The sequence below is a fragment of the Salvelinus sp. IW2-2015 genome, linkage group LG15, assembly GCF_002910315.2.
Source record: "Salvelinus sp. IW2-2015 linkage group LG15, ASM291031v2, whole genome shotgun sequence".
Classification (NCBI taxonomy): Eukaryota; Metazoa; Chordata; class Actinopteri; order Salmoniformes; family Salmonidae; genus Salvelinus; species Salvelinus sp. IW2-2015.
Window position 1 is genome coordinate 15,388,816 of NC_036855.1, and position 19,329 is coordinate 15,408,144.

At 43.6% G+C, this 19,329-nt stretch overlaps 1 protein-coding gene across 2 annotated transcripts in view; it reads right to left on the bottom strand.

The window, feature by feature from the left end:
* LOC111974807 (collagen alpha-1(II) chain) overlaps positions 1-19,329 on the bottom strand; it is a 71,959-nt gene that overhangs the window by 11,916 nt on the left and 40,714 nt on the right. For both annotated transcript variants that reach the window (XM_070446965.1, XM_024002813.2), the window contains exons 7-24: positions 13,127-13,678; positions 12,363-12,407; positions 11,131-11,250; positions 7,564-7,602; positions 7,403-7,456; positions 7,122-7,175; positions 6,846-6,953; positions 6,631-6,684; positions 5,942-5,995; positions 5,534-5,578; positions 5,343-5,396; positions 5,096-5,140; positions 4,866-4,919; positions 3,819-3,863; positions 3,663-3,716; positions 1,003-1,047; positions 775-828; positions 46-90 (exon numbers count right to left, since the gene is read on the bottom strand). In XM_070446965.1, the coding sequence (XP_070303066.1) occupies positions 46-90; positions 775-828; positions 1,003-1,047; positions 3,663-3,716; positions 3,819-3,863; positions 4,866-4,919; positions 5,096-5,140; positions 5,343-5,396; positions 5,534-5,578; positions 5,942-5,995; positions 6,631-6,684; positions 6,846-6,953; positions 7,122-7,175; positions 7,403-7,456; positions 7,564-7,602; positions 11,131-11,250; positions 12,363-12,407; positions 13,127-13,678 (1,521 nt within the window). The remainder of the gene's footprint in view (positions 1-45; positions 91-774; positions 829-1,002; positions 1,048-3,662; positions 3,717-3,818; positions 3,864-4,865; positions 4,920-5,095; positions 5,141-5,342; positions 5,397-5,533; positions 5,579-5,941; positions 5,996-6,630; positions 6,685-6,845; positions 6,954-7,121; positions 7,176-7,402; positions 7,457-7,563; positions 7,603-11,130; positions 11,251-12,362; positions 12,408-13,126; positions 13,679-19,329) is intronic.

The window sequence follows — 19,329 nt, forward strand, 5'->3', positions numbered from 1 at the left end:
GTCACTCCTGTTTAATAAACAAGAGAATAATTATATACATCTTACTGTGCCACCTGGAGCCCCCTTCAGACCTGGAATTTCAGCAGTCCCCTAAAAGACAGACAGATACATAGACAGAGAGAGGAGAGGACGTAGAGAGACAGTGACGTGGATTTGTTTCACTCATAAAGTCACACAGATGCTTTAGATTCTGTACACTACAGTGTATCCCAGTGTATCTAGCTAGATCGGATGTCAGGCCCATTGTTTGGTGAGATTAAGTGGGGACCCTTTTACTATATACTATGTTAAGAGTAAATATAGGTATGCCCTCATCCCAATAAGGAAACCCCTGTAAAACAGATTGCCATATCCAAAATATGTTTTCAATTTCTGTTGTTTTAGAGCTTGAACTAAAACCAGGAGCTAAAACATGTGAGTGAAATACCAGCTGGCAGAGTTGTAAAATGAGTGAGAAGTCAACTCATGTGTTTCTGTATAAAAGCCAGAGTCAGCTCTGAGATGCAAGACACATGGAGATTTGTGATTTTAAAGAACTTTATTGCTGCAGTGTGGCCATAAGTCAAACAACAAAGCTGGCGAATAAACCTTTTTTATTCTGATGACCCAGTTTTAAAACAGCTTTTAGAATCAGTTTTCACGATAGTCTATATTGGCATGTTGATTATGCCATGCAGAATGCTGTTTATGTTTTATCCCAAAACGTGTTTGCAGCCACATGTCTATCCAAATAAAAATGTAGAGTAATGTGCAGCTCATCCACAAAGAACTCACCATGGGCCCTTCAAGGCCTGGTAAACCCTTCATGCCCATTGGCCCGACTTCACCCTTTAGAGAATCAGAAATGGACAAACATAATCAAATAGACTTAACCAACTCCTACCAGGTGCCATCAGCAAGTGTCTAGGGGATAGAGGCAGGGGTTGATTTATGACTGGGCCTATGTGGGTTTTGACAAGAGATTAATTTGATTAAACAAAAGATGAACGTAACTAAACTTACTATGTCACCTTTTTGACCTGGAAGACCATACATCCCTGGATGTCCCTGACAACAAAATACATGAGAACATTCAATACTGTTTCAGCAAAATAAAATGTTGAAGTATGATGAGGCTATATGCAAGTAGACCAGTTGTATGCATACACATTGTGTATGTCAGAGCCTGTTTATAAATAGGTCATAAAGTACATCTAAGTCATCATACAGTATGATTGCTATAATGAACAATATGATTATAAGGCCTGTCCTGTCACGCCCTGACCATAGAGAGCTTTTATTCTCTATGTTGGTTAGGTCGGGGTGTGATTTAAGGGTGGGTTATCTAGGTGAATTGTATTTCTATGTTGGCCTAGTATGGTTCCCAATCAGAGGCAGCTGTTTATCGTTGTCTCTGACTGGGGATCATATTTAGGTAGCCATTTTCCCATTGTGCTTTGTGGGATCTTGTCTATGTTTAGTTGCCTGTGAGCATTATTATAGCGTTCGTTTTGTTGTTTTGTTCTTTGAAGTTTTCTCTTCCATAATAAAGGATGGAAACATACCACGCTGCATCTTGGTTTACTCCTTATGACGAACGTGACATGTCCCAGGATTTGAATCACATGGTTATGAGGCCATCTGGATATGGCTAATATTTCACTAGACTGAGACTAGCCAGGACATGGATATTTAAAAAGTAGGGTTTCACATCTACACCACTGTCTTACTAGGCTTCAGGGAGAGCACCACTGTCTTACTAGGCTTCAGGGAGAGCCCCATTGTCTGCTCTGCTTGCCAGGAGCCAGCGTTCGGTGTGCAGGAGCAGTCATTAGGACTAAACCACGCCAAAAACTAGACAGGTAGCCCCAAACTCAACTGGACATTTACTGAGAGAATACCAGGAAAACAAGTAACCTCCTAGATCTACTGTAGCTGGCAAGAACATTGAGATTTCCACCAGTGCTATTATTGTATGAACTGAAAATGAGTATCTATAATCATATAATTTCACCAATTTTGCTGCCACAGTATATCAAAATGCATAATGATCAAGTGAATATTATAACCACAGAGCCTGTGTATTTGCTGTGAAAATTAGCTGGCATGTCTTACTTGCAGTGGCGGACTGGCCATCTGGAATTTCGGGCAAATAACAGATGGGCTGGTCCATTTTTAGTAGACCTGGGATTTGCCAGGGACCTCATAATACGATAATATCACGATACTTAGGTGCCAATACAATATGTATTGCGAAAAATATGTTGGCTCACTATTTATACTGAACAAAAATATAAACGCAACATGCAACATATTTTTTTTTTTTACTGAGTTATAGTTCATATAAGGAAATCAGTCAATTTAAATAAATTAATTAGTCCCTAATCTATGGATTTTACATGACTGGGAATACAAATGTGCATCTGTTGGTCCCAGATACCTTAAAAAAAGATAGGGGCGTGGATCAGAAAACCAGTCAGTATCTGGTGTGACCACCATTTGCCACATGCAGCGTGACAGATCTCCTTCAGATAGAGTTGATCAGGCTGTTGATTGTGGCCTATGGAATGTTGTCCCACTCCGCTTCAATGGCTGTGGAAAGTTGCTGGATATTGGTGGGAACTGGAACACGCTGTCGTACACATCGATCCAGAGCATCTCAAATATGCTCAAGGTGTGACATGCCATGGAAGAACTGGGACATTTTCAGCTTCTAGGAATTGTGTACAGACCCTTGTGACATGGGGCCGTGCATTATCATGCTGAAAAATGAGATGATGACGGCGGATAAATGGCACAACAATGGGCCTCAGAATCTTGTCACGGTATCTCCGTGCACTCAAACTGCCAATGATAAAGTGCAATTGTGTTCATTGTCCGTAGCTTATGCCTGCCCATACCATAACCCCACCGCCACCATGGGGCACTCTGTTTACAACGTTGACATCAGCAAACCGCTCTCCCACACGATGCCATACATGTGGTCTGCAGTTGTGTGGCTGGTTGGACGTACTGCCAAATTAAAAAACTACGTTGGAGGCCGCTTATGGTAGAGAAATTAACATTCAATTTTCTGGCAGCAACAGCTCTGGTGGACATTCCTGCAGTAAGCATGCCATTGCACGCTCCCTCAAAACTTGAGACATCTGTAGCATTGTGTTGTGATATAATATTCCACGCCTGTCAGGTGGATGGAATATCTTGGCAAAGGAGAAATGCTCACTAACAGGGATGTGTGCACAAACTTTGAGAGAATTAAGCTTTTTGTGCATGTGGAAAATGTCTGGGATCTTTTATTTCAGCTCATGAAACAGGGGACCAACACTTTACATGTTGCGTTTATATTTGTGTTCAGTGCGAAAAGACAATGGAGAACAAGCTTTTGAATGAAAAATACCGGAATTTTGGCGCAGGTACAGCCGACTAGCGCTAGCTAACGCTACCTACAGAAGCAAATATATATACAAATATTTTCTACAAATTGATACTTGGAGTCAAATATCAATATAATATCGTCAACCAAAAATATTGTGATATTATATATTTTTCCATCACAAATGTTTAGCCTAGTGGGCCTTTATAACTAGTTTTATTTTTGCGCAAAATGATCATTATCTGTCTAATAATGTGGGCCTCAAGGACTAAAATTGTCCGGTGTGGGGGCCAAGTCCTCCCCTGCTTACTTGGATTCCTCGAAGTCCAGGAGAGCCTCTCTGTCCTGACAATCCTATGGGACCCTATGAGAAAGACAATACACAGAAGAATGACTGTTCATTTTGAACAAATATCTGAAAGAAAAAAGGAAGTCTCAATGACAGAAATAAAACAAAAACACATACTGGGGGCCCTCTACGGCCAACTGGTCCATCTGGCCCTGCTTCTCCCTGTGAGGAACACAGCAGAAGGACAAACCCTTACACAGGATGACTGTTACTGTACATGGCTGTTTTTCATTAATTGTCAAATAAAATGAAATACCATGCAGTCTATGTCAATCAAAGTTGTTGTGACCACTGCGCTCAGGTTCGTCGACCAAAATGTAATATAATTCCAAAATTGTGTAGCTGGTCCGCACTCTCCTGTTGCCAGACATTTTATGGAAGTGGGCCATAGAACTGACAGTGTATTGGTATAGAAAAGGTTTGGGCTACACGTAGAGGTGGCAATATTGAAAGAACTTTCCTGCAGAGAGAGTCCTTTTGGATATTCACATTACGCACACTATACCCAGGTGGACTTAATGTGGAGTTGGATTTGGTGCCTTTTTTGTGACCAGGCTGCTTGTTGCAGGGGGTTCTGAACCTAGCTTCTAATGTTAATTCCTATTTTCCTGTAACTATTTATAGACATTGATGTTTTTCCAATGCATTAAAGAAAGTTACTTGTTCGATATTAGATTATGTATTGTATATTTAGATGCCTTATTGAGCGGCGGCAGGTAGCCTAGTGGTTAGAGCGTTGGACTAGTAATTGAGAGGTTGCAAGATCGAATCCCTGAGCTGACAAGGTAAAAATCTGTCGTTCTGCCCCTGAATAAGGCAGTTAACCCACTGTTCCTAGGCCGTCATTGAAAATAAGAGTTTGATCTTAACAGACTTGACTGGTAAAATAAAAAATGTGTGTCTGTTCCAGGAGAGCACACATGAATGTACATGTTGGTCATTACCCTTAATGAGCTCACAATAAAGAATCTCATTTTAGGAGGATGACACTGTCAAAGGCTTAGGCCAAATTTTTTGGCAATCTACCCACTCCTGAATGAAATAAATACAAGATAGAAACCTTGAATCTCCTTTTTGAGTGCAGACCAGCTACATAATTTTGGTCTGTGCCAATCAATCATCAATCCACTGTCCACTGTGCATTGGTAAATACAGTATACTGACCCTTGAGCCGTTCACCCCCTGTGCTCCAATCATACCAGTCACACCTGGAGCCCCCTGTTTGGGCACATACAATGCATATGTGAATATGCAAACATAAAAAAACAACATCCATTGTTTTCCTGTGCAAGTGGTACGTATGCACTGATTTGTCAAGTGTGTTCTGACTGCGGTAGTAAAGTAGGTAGATGTGATAGTAACCGTCAGAGCTTGAATGATACTCCTACACTCACCATTGGCCCAAGTGGACCTTGGGCGCCATCATACCCAGAATCACCCTGAAAAACAGAAGAGATAGGGACACCTGCACCAGTTGTTTTTTGTCCAGAGCAACAACAAACGTGTGTGCTGTTGAGGTTACTGGGGGACTGGAGTTGGAAACCACCGATCTAGAATACCCCACCATCAAATAGTGTGGCTGCATGGATTGTAACACAGTTGTGTTCCATTAGGATTATTGATTGTTATTCAAAGTCTTACCTGAGGCCCAAGTGGCCCTAAAAACCCTTGGACTCCTCTTTTACCAACCGGCCCCTGAAATTAAAACAGTTATTGTATGATGCACAAGCTTAATAAACCACATCTGTATTACCCACAGACAGTCAATACATCAGCACTTATCAGCATTTGAGAGCTGAATTAGGGCCAGAGGATAAAAGTGTTCTACTCACAAGTGGGCCAACAGAACCTGGTTCCCCTGGTTCTCCTTTAGAACCCTGGAGAACATAGCAAGAAATATGTCTACACTTTTATTTAGGGAAAACTACATTAATAAGCATAGGCTACAGATGATCATGATCGTGAAAAGTGAATTAATATATATAATATAATATATACAATTATTCTAAGTATGCCTTTGATAGTGAAAGTGCAAAATAATACAAGCATGTTCCAAACAGGCTTGGATGAGTTGAAAAGAAACCATGTCTGGTGTTGAGCAAAGCAGCCATTGATGTTTCCATCCACTAGAGAGCAGTGCAATAACACTTTGTGGACATGTGCAGAACAACATTAGCCTACTTCCACTTTGAGAATAAAAAAGGTTTAAAGAGTAGCAATTTTGATATTTAAAAAGTTACCTTCTCTCCAGTCTTCCCTCTGTCTCCACATGGCCCTGTCTCGCCAGTGAAACCCTGTAGTTCAGTGAGGAGAGAGACACAGGAGACATGCCAGTGATGTTACTATAAACCAGGGCTCTCCAGCCCTGTTCCTGGAGAACTACCGTCCTGTAGGTTTTCTCTGCAACCCTGATCTAGAACACCTAATTCTAATAATTATCTGGTTGATAAACTGAACCAGTTTAGTTACAACTCGGTTTGGAGTGAAAACCTACAAGAGGCCAGCTCTCCAGGAACAGGGTTGGAGACCCCTGCTATAAACCAACATGTATAACCATGGGGTTTGTGGTGTCCCCTAATGCCACCAGCTGGTGACTGGTGGCATGTTTGGGGTCCAGGCAGCTTCACACACAAATGTGGAATCGGTCATCATCATAACAGGGGAATAGAACACAGTAACTAACAGACTCTAGATGATGACGGCTTATTACTAGAGCCTGTCAGATGGTTTTCCAGGTTCTGTGGTCAGGAAAAGCTCCTGGACCTACAGTCATGCTGGTTGTTTCCACTGACTCGGTATAGTGTATGAACTGTGAGATCTGACCATAGGCACAGTTTGGAGAAGGGTGCTTGTTTGACAGCCACTTCCCTGCACTAATCTGACATTTTGCCATACAGACATGTAGTGTACCTTACACTGGTAATCTCACCTCATCTCCTCTCTCGCCTGGAGGAGCATTCTCTCCCTTATAGCCTGTAGGACCCTGAAATAGAAACCACCGCCATGCCATTATAGTCATAGAGGTCCATACTTTCTTTCTTGTTTCGTTCTAATCAAATCTTGTCTTGTATGAGTTGATTTTACTCAGTTAAAATGTATAGATTGACTGTAAATAATGTATCATGTGAATGTCTTTGGTGTTACCTGAAGCCCAGGGAATCCCGGTGGCCCTGGCTGTCCATCCAGGCCATGCCCGCCATCTATGCCCCAGGTCCCTCCTCGACCTGACACACCCTTCGGTCCAGGGTAACCCTGGCACAGACATAACACCAGGCATGATTCATACATTTAGCTGCTTAGAACAAAACCTCAGAGAAGACTAGGCGATCTCAGATGGTAGACAATACTGAGCCTTGAATTTGCATTAATCACTAGGAGAACATTTGTATAACAAGTTGCTAGTTGTATTGTTAAGATTACCATGTCTCCCTTGTGTCCTGTCATTCCTCTGTGTCCAGGATCTCCAGGAATGCCCTGCAGAAAAAAATAAAAACATGTTTTATTGTCACATACACCGGATAGGTGCAGTGAAACATCGACAGATTTTTCACTGGCTCAGGTATTCGAACCAGCGACCTTTAAGTTACTAGCCCAACGTCACCTACACTTGCATGAATGTCTTTGCATTGATAAGTTCATGCAAGGGCATATGACCATAGTTTATTTGTGATTAGTGTACAGTAAATTAATATATCACTCACTGGTAGGCCAGGTTTTCCCATTTCCCCTATTGGTCCAGTAGGTCCCTGTTCTGTCTGAGGATTTAATAGGAAGAGGTCCATCAGTAACACACTCAGGCACACACAGCATCTTTGACCCACTGTAGTACAGTTGGCACACATCACTGAGTTGTGATACTTACAGGCCAGCCTGCACGCAGCAAATGGAAGAAGGATGATCGCTGGAAAAAACAAGCAGAGGTCATTGGTATAATATAGGACGGAGAGTAGTTACATCATGGGAACGAAACCTGTCTTACAACAATAACACAACTTCCCCATGTCTAGCTAACAACAGCGTGTTAAAACTACATTGTAATGCAGACTCTGCTATCCTGTATATAATGGCAGGAACGGTAATGTAGTTATTTTTTTTTACAGAGAACAGATGTGTTAAGCTCCAAGGTAGAGTTGGGCTCATACAGGCTCTACTGCAACCCTATTACATTATATGGAATAAGTGCCAGCTACTTCACCCAGATACTGCTGAAAGGGAAACACGCAACTGTTTGCTCAAGGTCAAATCTCAACCGTAATTTCTTGTAACACTTACGGTCGTTACATTGAGATGCAGCCAAATGAAATAAGGGCAAAGTGTTGAGAGCCCCATGCAGTCTCCCTGCCTGCTCAGATGGTAGATACGAGATGTGGCATTGGCACAGAGCATGCTGTCACTGTACAATGTGGGCTGGGGAAGTTGGAGGCAACTGACTCCCACAGAATTACACATAGGACCGCTGGTTATATGAAACCGCCTTGGCTGCCTCCGCTTGGGTAGTGTTTGTCTTGGCCCAGAGCTCCGGTTCAGGTTCTGCTCCCCAGGGCAGAAGGCTTGCCTTGCATGCCCAGTTAAGGTGAAGCTCAGAAAGGATGAGAGGCCTGGACCTCCCCTAAACCTGGGTCTCCACAGACTGGCCTAGCTAAACTGAGGGTGAGTGAGGGTTAATAGGCTGTCAGAGCCCCCAGTGTGCTCCCAGCTGCCAGCAACACTGTAGACCATTCACACAGCACAGGGCCTTTAATCACTGGAGAGAGAGGGGGAATCCAGAGCAGATGGGCTGACCGTTGCATCCTACTGGCCGTTTCAGTTACAATACTCACATCAAGCCTCATTACTGTAGTTAGCTACATGAGTGTTCCTGATGGAGCTGGAGACCTGCTTCAGTCTCATTCAGCTGTGGCCACCAAACAGGCTTTAAGGCTGTAGCTAGAAAACACTGGGGGAAAGGACTAAACAAGCCAGCCTTGAAATAGAAGCAGGTTTAACCCCCAAAGGATCACAGAGGGCCTTGAGTCTATAAAAACCTGCCTAGGTTTACATTTTCATTACACATGGAAAAACATGCACTTGCCTAATCTAATCACACATCAAGATGTTTATAAATGGGAGATAAACACGACTCGAGAAAGTAAAGTTTGAATACAACGTATCCATTTGAATATAAGATACAGGTGGCTCTTGTGTATAAAATACATACTAGTCTTGTGTATGTGTGTATGATTATAAGATACAACTTTTATGCTGTGTGACAAATTCATTGATCCTTAAAATATACTTCCAGTAACTTATCTGCCACGTTGATGCACTTACAAAATTGCAGCAATCAACTTTATTCAAGAAACAAAGCATTGAATTATTTTATGTAAATAATGTAATCAAACTGAACCTTTGCGACTAAATATTGTATAGAAGATGTCAAATCTGGAGTGATAAATGTTGTAGGGAAAAGACACAGAGCAAACATATCATCACCCACAAAACCATTTCACTGTCAAATCCACACTATTCACACACTGAAAACCAAATGTTTAACAAAATAAAAATGATTTGGTTTATTTGTGTGATCACGCTCTCCGTAGCCGATGTGAGCAAGACCTTTAAACAGGTCAACATTCACAAAGCCACAGGGTCAGATGAATTACCAGGACGTGTACTCAAAGCATGCGCGGACCAACTGGCAAGTGTCTTCACTGACATTTTCAACCTCTCCCTGGCCGGGGCCGGGGCTATAATTTCAAACAGACCACAATAGTCCCTATGCCCAAGAAAGCAAAGGTAACCTGCCTAAATGATTACCGCCCCGTACCACTCACGTCTGTAGCCATGAAGTGCTTTGAAAGGCTGGTCATGACTCACATCAACACCATCAACACCATCATCCCAGAAACCCTAGACCCACTCCAATTCGCATACTGCTCCAACAGATCCACAGATGACGCAATCTCAATTGCACTCCACGCTGCCCTTTCCCACCTGGACAAAAGGAACACCTATGTGAGAATGCTGTTCATTGACAACAGCTCTGTGTTCAACAGCATAGTGCCCACAAAGCTCATCACTAAACTAAGGACCCTGGGACTAAACACCTCCCTCTGCAACTGGATCCTGGTCTTCCTGATGGGCCGGCCCCCAGGTGGTAAGGGTAGGTAACAACACATCTGCCATGCTGATCCTCAACACGGGGTCCCTCAGGGGTGAATGGTTAGCCTCCTGTACTCCCTCCTGTACTCCCTGTTCACCCACGACTGTGTGGCCAAGCACAACTCCAACACCATCATTAAATCTGCTGACGACACAACAGTGGTAGGCTTGATCACCGATAACGGTGAGACAGCCTACAAGGAGGAGGTCAGAGACCTGGCAGTGTGGTGCCAGGACAACAACCTCTCTCTCAATGTGAGCAAGACAAAGGAGGGCCGAACAGGCCCCCATTAACATCGATGGGACTGAAATGGAGCGGGTCGAGAGTTTCAAGTTGGTGTCCACATCACCAACAAACTATACTGGTCCAAAAACACCAAGACAGTTGTGAAGAGGCACGACAACACCTTTCCCCCCCAGGAGACTGAAAAGATTTGGCATGGGTCCTCAGATCCTCAAAAACTTCTACAGCTGCACCATCGAGAGCGTCTTGGCCGGTTGCATCACTGCCTGGTATGGCAACTGCTCGGCATCTGACCGTAAGGCGCTACAGAGGGTAGTGCAAACGGCCCAGTACATCACTGGGGCCAAGCTTCCTGACATCCAGGACCTATATAATAGGCGGTGTCAGAGGAAGGCCCAAAAAAATGTCAAAGACTCCATTCACCCCAGTCATAGACTGTTCTCTCTGCTATCGCACGGCAAGCGGTACCGGAGCGCCAAGTCTATGTCCAAAAGGCTCCTTAACAGCTTCTACCCCCAAGCCATAAGACTGCCCCCCCACCCTTTGTTTTTACTCTGCTGCTACTCACTGATTATTATCTATGCATAGTCACTTTACAAATGGCCTCGACCAACCTGTACCCCTGCACATTGACTCAGTACTGGTACCCCCTGTATATAGCCTCGTTATTGTTATGTACATTTCTTGTGTTACTTTTTGATTGATTTTATTTGTATTTTTACTTTAGTTTATTTAGTAAATATTTTATTAACTCTATTTCTTGAACTGCATTGTTGGTTAAGGGCTTGTAAGTAAGCATTTCACGGTAAGGTGTTGTATCCGGTGCATGTGACAAAAACAATTTGATTTGATTTGAACCAGGGCAGTGGGCGGCGGTGGCTGCTGCTCAACTGTATAGCCTCCAAAAGCATATCCAGGTGAACTGGGAGATCAAGTTATTCTTTGACAACACAGCACATACGCCAAAACTGTGTATGTTTTATAATACTCCCAGGCAGGCTGCTGTGATATGGGTAGACACTGGACAGACAGAACGAATCTCACCCTGAAGTCAGTCCAATCCTCCTGGGAGTTCCTCCACAGGTAGAGGGTGGGTAGGCCTGGAGGACCTGGGAGGCCTGTCTCACCTCTTCTGCCCTCCTGCCCTCTGACACCCTGAGATCCCTAGGAAAGCAGAGATAAGAGAGCAGTCTATGACAGAGAGTGATGGTCAACCAGTGGTGGAAAAAGTACCCAATTGTAATACTTGAGCAAAAGTAAAGATACCTAAATAGATTATTACTCAAATAAAAGTGAAAGTCACACAATGAAATACTACTTGAGAAAAAGTCTAATAGTATTTGGTTTTAAATATATGATACTTAAGTATCAAAAGTCAATGTAATTGCTAAAATTTACTTAAGTATTGAAAGTAAACGTATAAATCATTTCAAATTCCTTATGTTTAACAAACCCGACGGCATCATTTTCTTTTACATATTTTTTTATGGATAGCCAGGGGCACACGCCAACACTCAGACATCATTTACAAACAAAGCATTTGTGTTTAGTGAGTCCGCCAGATCAGAGGCAGTAGGGATGACCAGGGGTGTTCTCTTGATAAGTGCGTGAATTGGACCATTTTCCTGTCCTGCTAGCCATGCAAAATGTATTTTTGGGTGTCAGGTAAAATGTATGAAGTAAAAAGTACATTATTTTCCTTAGGTAAGTAGTGAAGTAAAAGTAAAAGTTTTCAAATATATAAATAATAAAGTAATGTACAGACCTCCCAAAAAACAACTTAAGTAGAACTTTAAAGTATTTTTACTTTAGTACTTTACACCACTGTGATCAACAAAGTACAAGTCCCAACAGGTACAGATGTAAGATCTTAATTTGATCACCCTGTTGCAGAACTGTTCTGCAATGCAGGAAATATAAAATTGTGTATTTGAGGTTTAAAAAGGCTTCTGAAGTTTGTAATTTCCACTTTGAAACTTCAGACGATTTTCCCTTACGAAAAACGTATCAACCCCTACAAAAATCTTAATTAATTATAATCCACATAATAATTCAAATTTTCTGTTGCTGCAGGATTATTTTACTGCTGTAGAAAATGGGCTGAAATTAAGATCCTTCATCTGTATAGAACAAACACACACACTGAAAAAACTCATTCACATACTGTACTTACCATAAAAATTACATCCATAAGTCATTTGGGGTTTACTCATCATTCAGCAGCATTACTGAAACATTTTCAAAACAATTATTTCACCAGTGATCTATTCCCTTACCATGTCTCCCTTGAACCCAATATAGCCTTCTTTGCCAGCACATCCCTGTAAACATGACAATGTGGTGAACATAGGGATAGATATTTACAGGAAGTTATAATAATACTGGAACAACAGGCAAAGATCACGGTTTGGCAATAGAACTTAAAGATGATGCAACAGAGTGGCAAAGTGTACATTTTGGTCTGCAGTAGCATATTACTGCCACATCTTTTGAGATGTTTATTTTCTCTCCTGTAATTTTGTAGAATGCATATGAATCAGTCTGTGTCCATGTCATATGGGTAGATTTAACCACAGCGTTTGTACAGTATTTCCGTAACCTGTACTTATAAGCAATAAAAAATCTAAAGATTAAAGGGAGGTTTTTTTTGCATTACATGAGCTGCAGTGGGGAATATTTGAATTCAAATTAAAGACAGTTATTAAACCACTGATGTTTTCATTTTCCAATAGAGACAAAGATATCATTGTTTTACAAGAAAACCATAGCTGAATAAACCCGTGAAGACATACAGTACTTCTCATGAGGAACAAATGGATGACTATTCTCTATTCTAAGACACCCACTCATATTTCAGTTTATTCTGCTTCCTCTCTCTGTAAAATCATGTGTTCAGAAAATCACTTTGGTTTTATGAAATCACTGACTTTGATTCTATGTGGCGTGTAAGTCCTGGTGATATTTAAAAGATCTGAGTTTTGAAAACAAATACCTCTATGAACATTTCTAACTCTAAAAACTGTCCCTAAGAGATTCTTACTTGTTCTCCTGGAGGGCCAACTGGCCCTGGAGGGCCACTCAGGAGCCTGTAAATCTTGTTGTCAGATCCGACTATGACATCACCCTCATTGGGTGCCACTATCAGCAAGCCTGTGTGGTCAGAACCAGCCTGTCCGACCCCCTCACTGTTCCCCTGGCCCCTCTGTGTGAGAGAGCCACTACTAATCTTTCCCTGCTCCACTGCTGACCCCGCAGGAGGCAGGTTCTCCTCCATGAGCACACTGGGGTCAGGGTGACTAGACTGGGATGGGCTCTTCTGGCCAGAGCCTTTCCTTTGGAAACTGGGGGAGGGGCCGGGGGAGTCCAGGTCGATGATGTCATGTTGTGGTCTGTCTTCTGCATCTGTGGTGATGTTCTCATCCAAGGCAGTGACTGTATAGGGGGAATTGCTGCCACGGGCACCTGTATCCGTGTGGTGTAGGGTGAGGATAGAGGGGTCTGCCTCATCAACTCCCACAAACACATTCCCTTGTTGTTGTAGGGTGGCTGCGTGCTGGGAGATAGGAGACTTGCCTTCTGGGAGGGAGGGATTCTACAAAGAGAGAAAGAGAAAACTATGGTTAATGGTTGCAGAATGATACATCTCTATCAAACAGTTCCATCAAATGAACTACAACAAATGACTGAAACAGCTTTAAATAGGTAGACATTTCCACAATTACATGTTCCTTTTTTCACCTCAACATAAAAGGTGCATACAGATGTAGGATCTTAATTTGATCACTCTTTTGTTGCTGAGATTGTTCCAGCAGAAAATGCATACTTATACTGTATTTGAGTTTTAGGCTTTTAAAGTTTGTAATGACCATTATTTATAATGGTTATTTAAAAACAGTACTTAAATAATTTAAAAACAGTACTCGTCGTTTTTTACTATAAACAATGCTGTGCATCACTTACATAAGTATAAAAATTGGTTATTAAGTCTGGGCCTAATGACCATGAACTTCAAAGAGAAGCTGGGATTACATTAGAGAGATAACTGCACCCAGGTGAGTGCACCCAGTCTACCTCACACTGGCCTCTCCTACAGCAGACAATGGGCCTTTATCTGTAATAAGCTAGCATTCTCTCTCTCTCTCTCTCTCTCTCTCTCTCTCTCTCTCTCTCTCTCTCTCTCTCTCTCTCTCCGCTCTGTCTGCTCGCTCCTTCCCCCTCTCTCTCTCTCTCTCTCTCTTCTCTCTCTCTCTCTCTCTCTCTCTCTCTCTCTCTCTCTCTCTCTCTCTCTCTCTCTCTCTCTCTCTCTCTCTCTCTCTCTCTCTCTCTCTCTCTCTCTCTCTCTTCTCTCTCTTACTCTCTCTCTCTCTCTCTTCTCTCTCTCTCTCTCTTCTCTCTTCTCTCTCTTTCTTCTCTCTCTTCTCTCTCTCTCTGATGAGCGGATACTTGATCTCCCTGGGCCTGAAACTATTTGTCCAACTAATCTCCCCAACCTCCCTATAGCTCTGCCTTTCATCCCCAGGCTGAGCCCTAGAGTGGAAGCACTGTATTGGAGGAGGAGGCAGGGCACTAACAGAACGAGACTGCTAGTGAGAGCCTTGCACACATCAGGTACAATCTTACTTTAGGAGGTTTGATGCCGTATGGAAACACTAAGGGAAAATACACTGTTAACATCTAACAGAGAGACACCATACTTGTCCCACTGCCAGTGGCTGCAGCAGTGAGTGAGTGGGGTCTGGGGTTCTGGTTCTGGGTCTGGGCTGGAGCTCTGCTCTACAGTGTGAACTGGAGGTGAGCATGTGGCCAGGGAATACAGTACTCTGTAGTCCAGACTCTTTGATCTCTGCAGTGGGCAATAATGGATCCCTGGTATTCATCTCAGTATAATACAGTTCATACTTTACAAACACATTGATTATAAAGTCAGAAATCATGCATGTATCTCTAAACACATCCTGCCAGATAGACACACAAAGAATTTGAAATCCATCAAATACAATTAACTTTTCCAATAGTGCAAACGAACACAAAACACTGCTGACAGATCATTTGTGTAACAGCTAAACATATTTAACATATAAATGAAACAAAACCTATCTAGCTATTTGTATGCTTCCTGAACAATGGTTGACTGATGAGATGAGTGCATCATTCCTGTATCATGTAGCAGTGAGGTTTGAATGTGGACCGGTGCATTCTGCAGTCAGAAAATGGTTTCATTAGGGGGATGACGTGTAGCTGACAAGGTCATCGCTACGGGTCAGACTGGAAGATATAAACAAAGACCATGTCACCCAGAGACTTTAGTATGACAGAGCACCATGTGAAAGACTCCTGAAGGAAGGTCCAGCTCACTGGCCCCCAGGCAGGGGGGAATCTGTATCCAACTGGCTGACCTAACAGTACATTATGATGGAGGACCATAAATCAAAGGCTTAGACACAGGTATGAGGATGATCTTCACCGGCCATGTGTCTAAAAATGCAGCTGGGCAAATACACTCCATCATCCCCAGCTTTATATAGTCATCAGAGATGTTACGAGGACGTGTACTGTAGTAGAATTATTAGAGCGGGAAATGGGATATTTACAGATGAGTAAAAAGAGAGTGAACACATGATGTAATACAGGAAGGATACAGGAACAGTGGGGTCAAAATATGTTCCAGGTTCCTAGAATTAATAAGGTGCATGTATATTTGACGTTTCCCTTTGTTCTGTGAGTTTAATTTCTATACCGTGTCTTCTGTTGTTGTCACATTCTATTTTTAGGATAGATCACTACAGATTACAGAATTTCTGATGTTCTACAAGGCCATAAGAAAACCTTTGTTTATTAAGGATGTACCCACATGTGCTGGCAATGAAGCACCTTGCTTCATATGTATCTGTTTAGAGGAGTCTCTGTCTTCTGGCTAAAGTATAATATCCCATGATGAACGAAATAACAGCAAATAAAATCTTTATACGGCAAAAACAAGCATGTCAATGTCTATCATAGACGTAGAGTAAACAAACCATGGGCAAATAACCAGGATGAACATACATACACTGTGCTACAGTACATCAACACAATCACAATAGTGGGATTCCTAAGCAGTTCTGTATTTATCACCTGGGGACAATAGTGTTACTGTAGTGAGCACAGCAGCAAATGTATTTGACATTAAAGTCTACAACCTGATCATCACAACTATGAACTAGTGAATTAGTGAATTCTGCCTACAGTATCTAAATGGTCTGATGGTTCCCTACCGTGTAAGATGCTCTCCATTGACCCTCCAAACACAATCCAAGTAGGAAAGAATCCAGCATTAAGCAGCCCAGTATCCAGGTAAAACACTGCATGGCTACAGTACATTACAATAGGAGAGCACCACTCCTACTACACCCCTCCTAGTCCACAGGAGTCCTCCCTGGCAGAGTATGCAGTGCTCTTTCCCAGTGCCTTCCCCGTGAGCAGGAACACATAGACACACCCTGGGCTGAGCTCCCACTCCCAGTCTCCCACCCACAGCTCGGCTTGGCTGCCTGGGATGGGGTGTGGTGGGGTGTGGCGTGGCGGCTGGTAGGTTGGCTCAGTGTGGTGGGGTGGTGTGGGATGGAGTGGGGTGGCATGGGTGGGTGGTGGGTGGAGTGTGGTGGTGTGGGGTGGCTGGGATTCGATGGATGGGGGTTGGCTGGGTGAGGTGTGGAGGCTGGGTGGGTGGTTAGAATGGGATGGTGTGTGGGTGGTGGATGGGGTGGCTGGGTGGGATGAGGTGTGTGGGATGGGGTGGGTGGTGGGTGGGTGGGATGAGGTGTGGTGGTGTGGGATGGGGGCTGGGTGGGTGAGGTGTGGTGGCTGGGTGGGTGGGTGGGTGGGGGTAGAATGGGATGGGGTGTGTGGCTGGGGTGGCTGGGTGGATGAGGGTAGTGGATGGGGTGGCTGGGTGGGTGGGATGAGGTGTGGTGGTGCGGGATGGGGGCTGGTGGGTAAGGTGTGGTGGCTAGGTGGGTGGGTAGAATGGGATGGGGTGGCTGGGTGGGTGGGTGGGTGTGGTGGGATGGGGTGGTGGGTGGCTGGGTGGGTGGGTGGCTGGGTGGGTGGGTGGATGAGGTGGGTGGGGTGGGGTGGCTAGGTGGTGGGCTGAGTGTGGTGGTGTGGGTGTTGTGGTGTTGGGTGGTGGCTGGGTGGATGGGATGTGGTGGGATGGGGTGGCTGGGTGTGTGGGATGAGGTGTGTGGTTGTGGGGTAGGGTGGGATGGGGTGTGGTGGGATGGTGTGGGGTGGTTGGTGGCTGGGTGGGGTAGGATGGGATGGTGTGGGGTGTGGTGGATGGGTGTGGTAGGTGGGATGGGTGGGTGGTGTGTGTGGGATGGGTGGTGGTGTATTAGGGTGGGATGGGGTGGGTGGGTGGGGTGATGGTGGTGTGGGGTGTGGTGGGATAGGGTGTGCCAGGCTAAGCCAGGGGACAAGAGGATGGATGACCATCACCTCATCACTCTATCTCGGCTGCTGAGGCCCAGGTGGATCTTAGGACTTCCACCACTAGACTTCCTTTACTAAGTGATATGAATGTATGCACTAATGTTGTATGATTAAACATACCAAGCTGTGAATGAGATAACTTGGTGGTAAAATAGGAAGGATCACACACATACTGTAGCTGGTAAAGATACTTCAGAGCTGTTAAAATGGCACAGAGAGGCCACAGAGACAGATGTAATATATAAAAAACCACAGCTATGATCAGCTAATGATCTGACAGAGGCTAATTTGATTGAAGAAAACGATTAAGCTGGAGACCTACAGCATTCAGAATCAAAGCAGCAGTGACCACAAGGAGGGATTATGGGTATTAATGAGAAACCATGGCAATAGCATAAACCAAGGGAAACCACTACAGAATATGCTTTACTTAAGAGTGGGAAAAATCTCTTGAGGTTTTCCCCATTTTCACTAGACTGGAGACATAAGAGGAAAATCCCTTAGCAAATGAACTTGCATCAGTCCCATCACCAATCTACACAGGCTTGCTAACTGCTCCCAGCGCCTCTGTCTATGGAATAAGCTGCTGTCTACACTTACCACATCGAGGCCAGGCCGCAGTATATGGCATGTGGTTTCCATTAAAACATAAGGTGAGAGAACACATTTTTCTCATGTACATTTTAGCAAGGGTGTGAATAGAGATGGGAGACAATAGGCTAGTAATAAAGCAACCCTTTTTTCAGCGCCTCCCTCTCTTCTCATATATTTTTTTATTTGGCTAACTAAATTATAGCCCAGTGAATATGATTACAAGTTTCAGTGGTCTGAGGTCAAAGTCGCAGATGATAGACTAGGACTGCCAATGTGGACGAGAGATGAGAACACAGAGCTGTGTGATACAGTACCAGCTCAGAACAGAACTCCCACAAGCCTGGGCCATAATTACTCTGCTCACTAGTGAGGTACAGTAGCTTGGCAACCATGAGTCATGACTGCTTCTTTCTTGTTCCTCCCTTTTGCCATTTCAATGACGTGACTTACAGTATAAGCTACCATAGGTGGATGCATGCAGTACAGCGACAAACCTGTGGATGAATGTCCCAATCTCATATGCTGATAGATGGCAGAACAGTCAAGAAATGTTATTTGGAACCTGCTACTTGGGATACAATGTAATAAAACACCACATAAGGTTGTGAGTCATGAGGTTGTGGTTTGCGTGAAATAGTTGGCAAGTTTTAAATGGTATTGCTCTTGGGCTGATGTCTGATCTAGATTTTGCCTTGACTTGTACTAAATGGCCCTTGCAAACTCACCTTTTATTCTATTGCCCTTTGTAAAGTAATCCTCTAATGGTGGTTCATTAGCAGGTTAACCTATGCATTAGTGACAGCATGGACATCAGATCAACAGTCCCCTCACTTTCAGCACAGAGGTTGTAAGGTAATGGATAATGGAAATAGACCTTATCTGATCCTGAGTTTCAGTACTTGTGAATTATGATCCAGAGGCTCTTCGGCACCTTCTGTGGCCCATATCGCTCATCTTAAAAGGAGAGAGTGAGTACACATCCTGTGGGTGTATTATGGGGGTCAGACAAGAAAAATGTTGTGTCATTTGACCTCTCAACAAGTGAAGTGGAGCTCACAAGGCCGACTGCAAGTCTTAACACTTTGAGTTGAAGATACAACTCAGAACTTCCCCCCATTTAGTGGTTGACTGATGATCTAAGACATGTATGGACTGGTGAAATTATCATTGTTATACTAA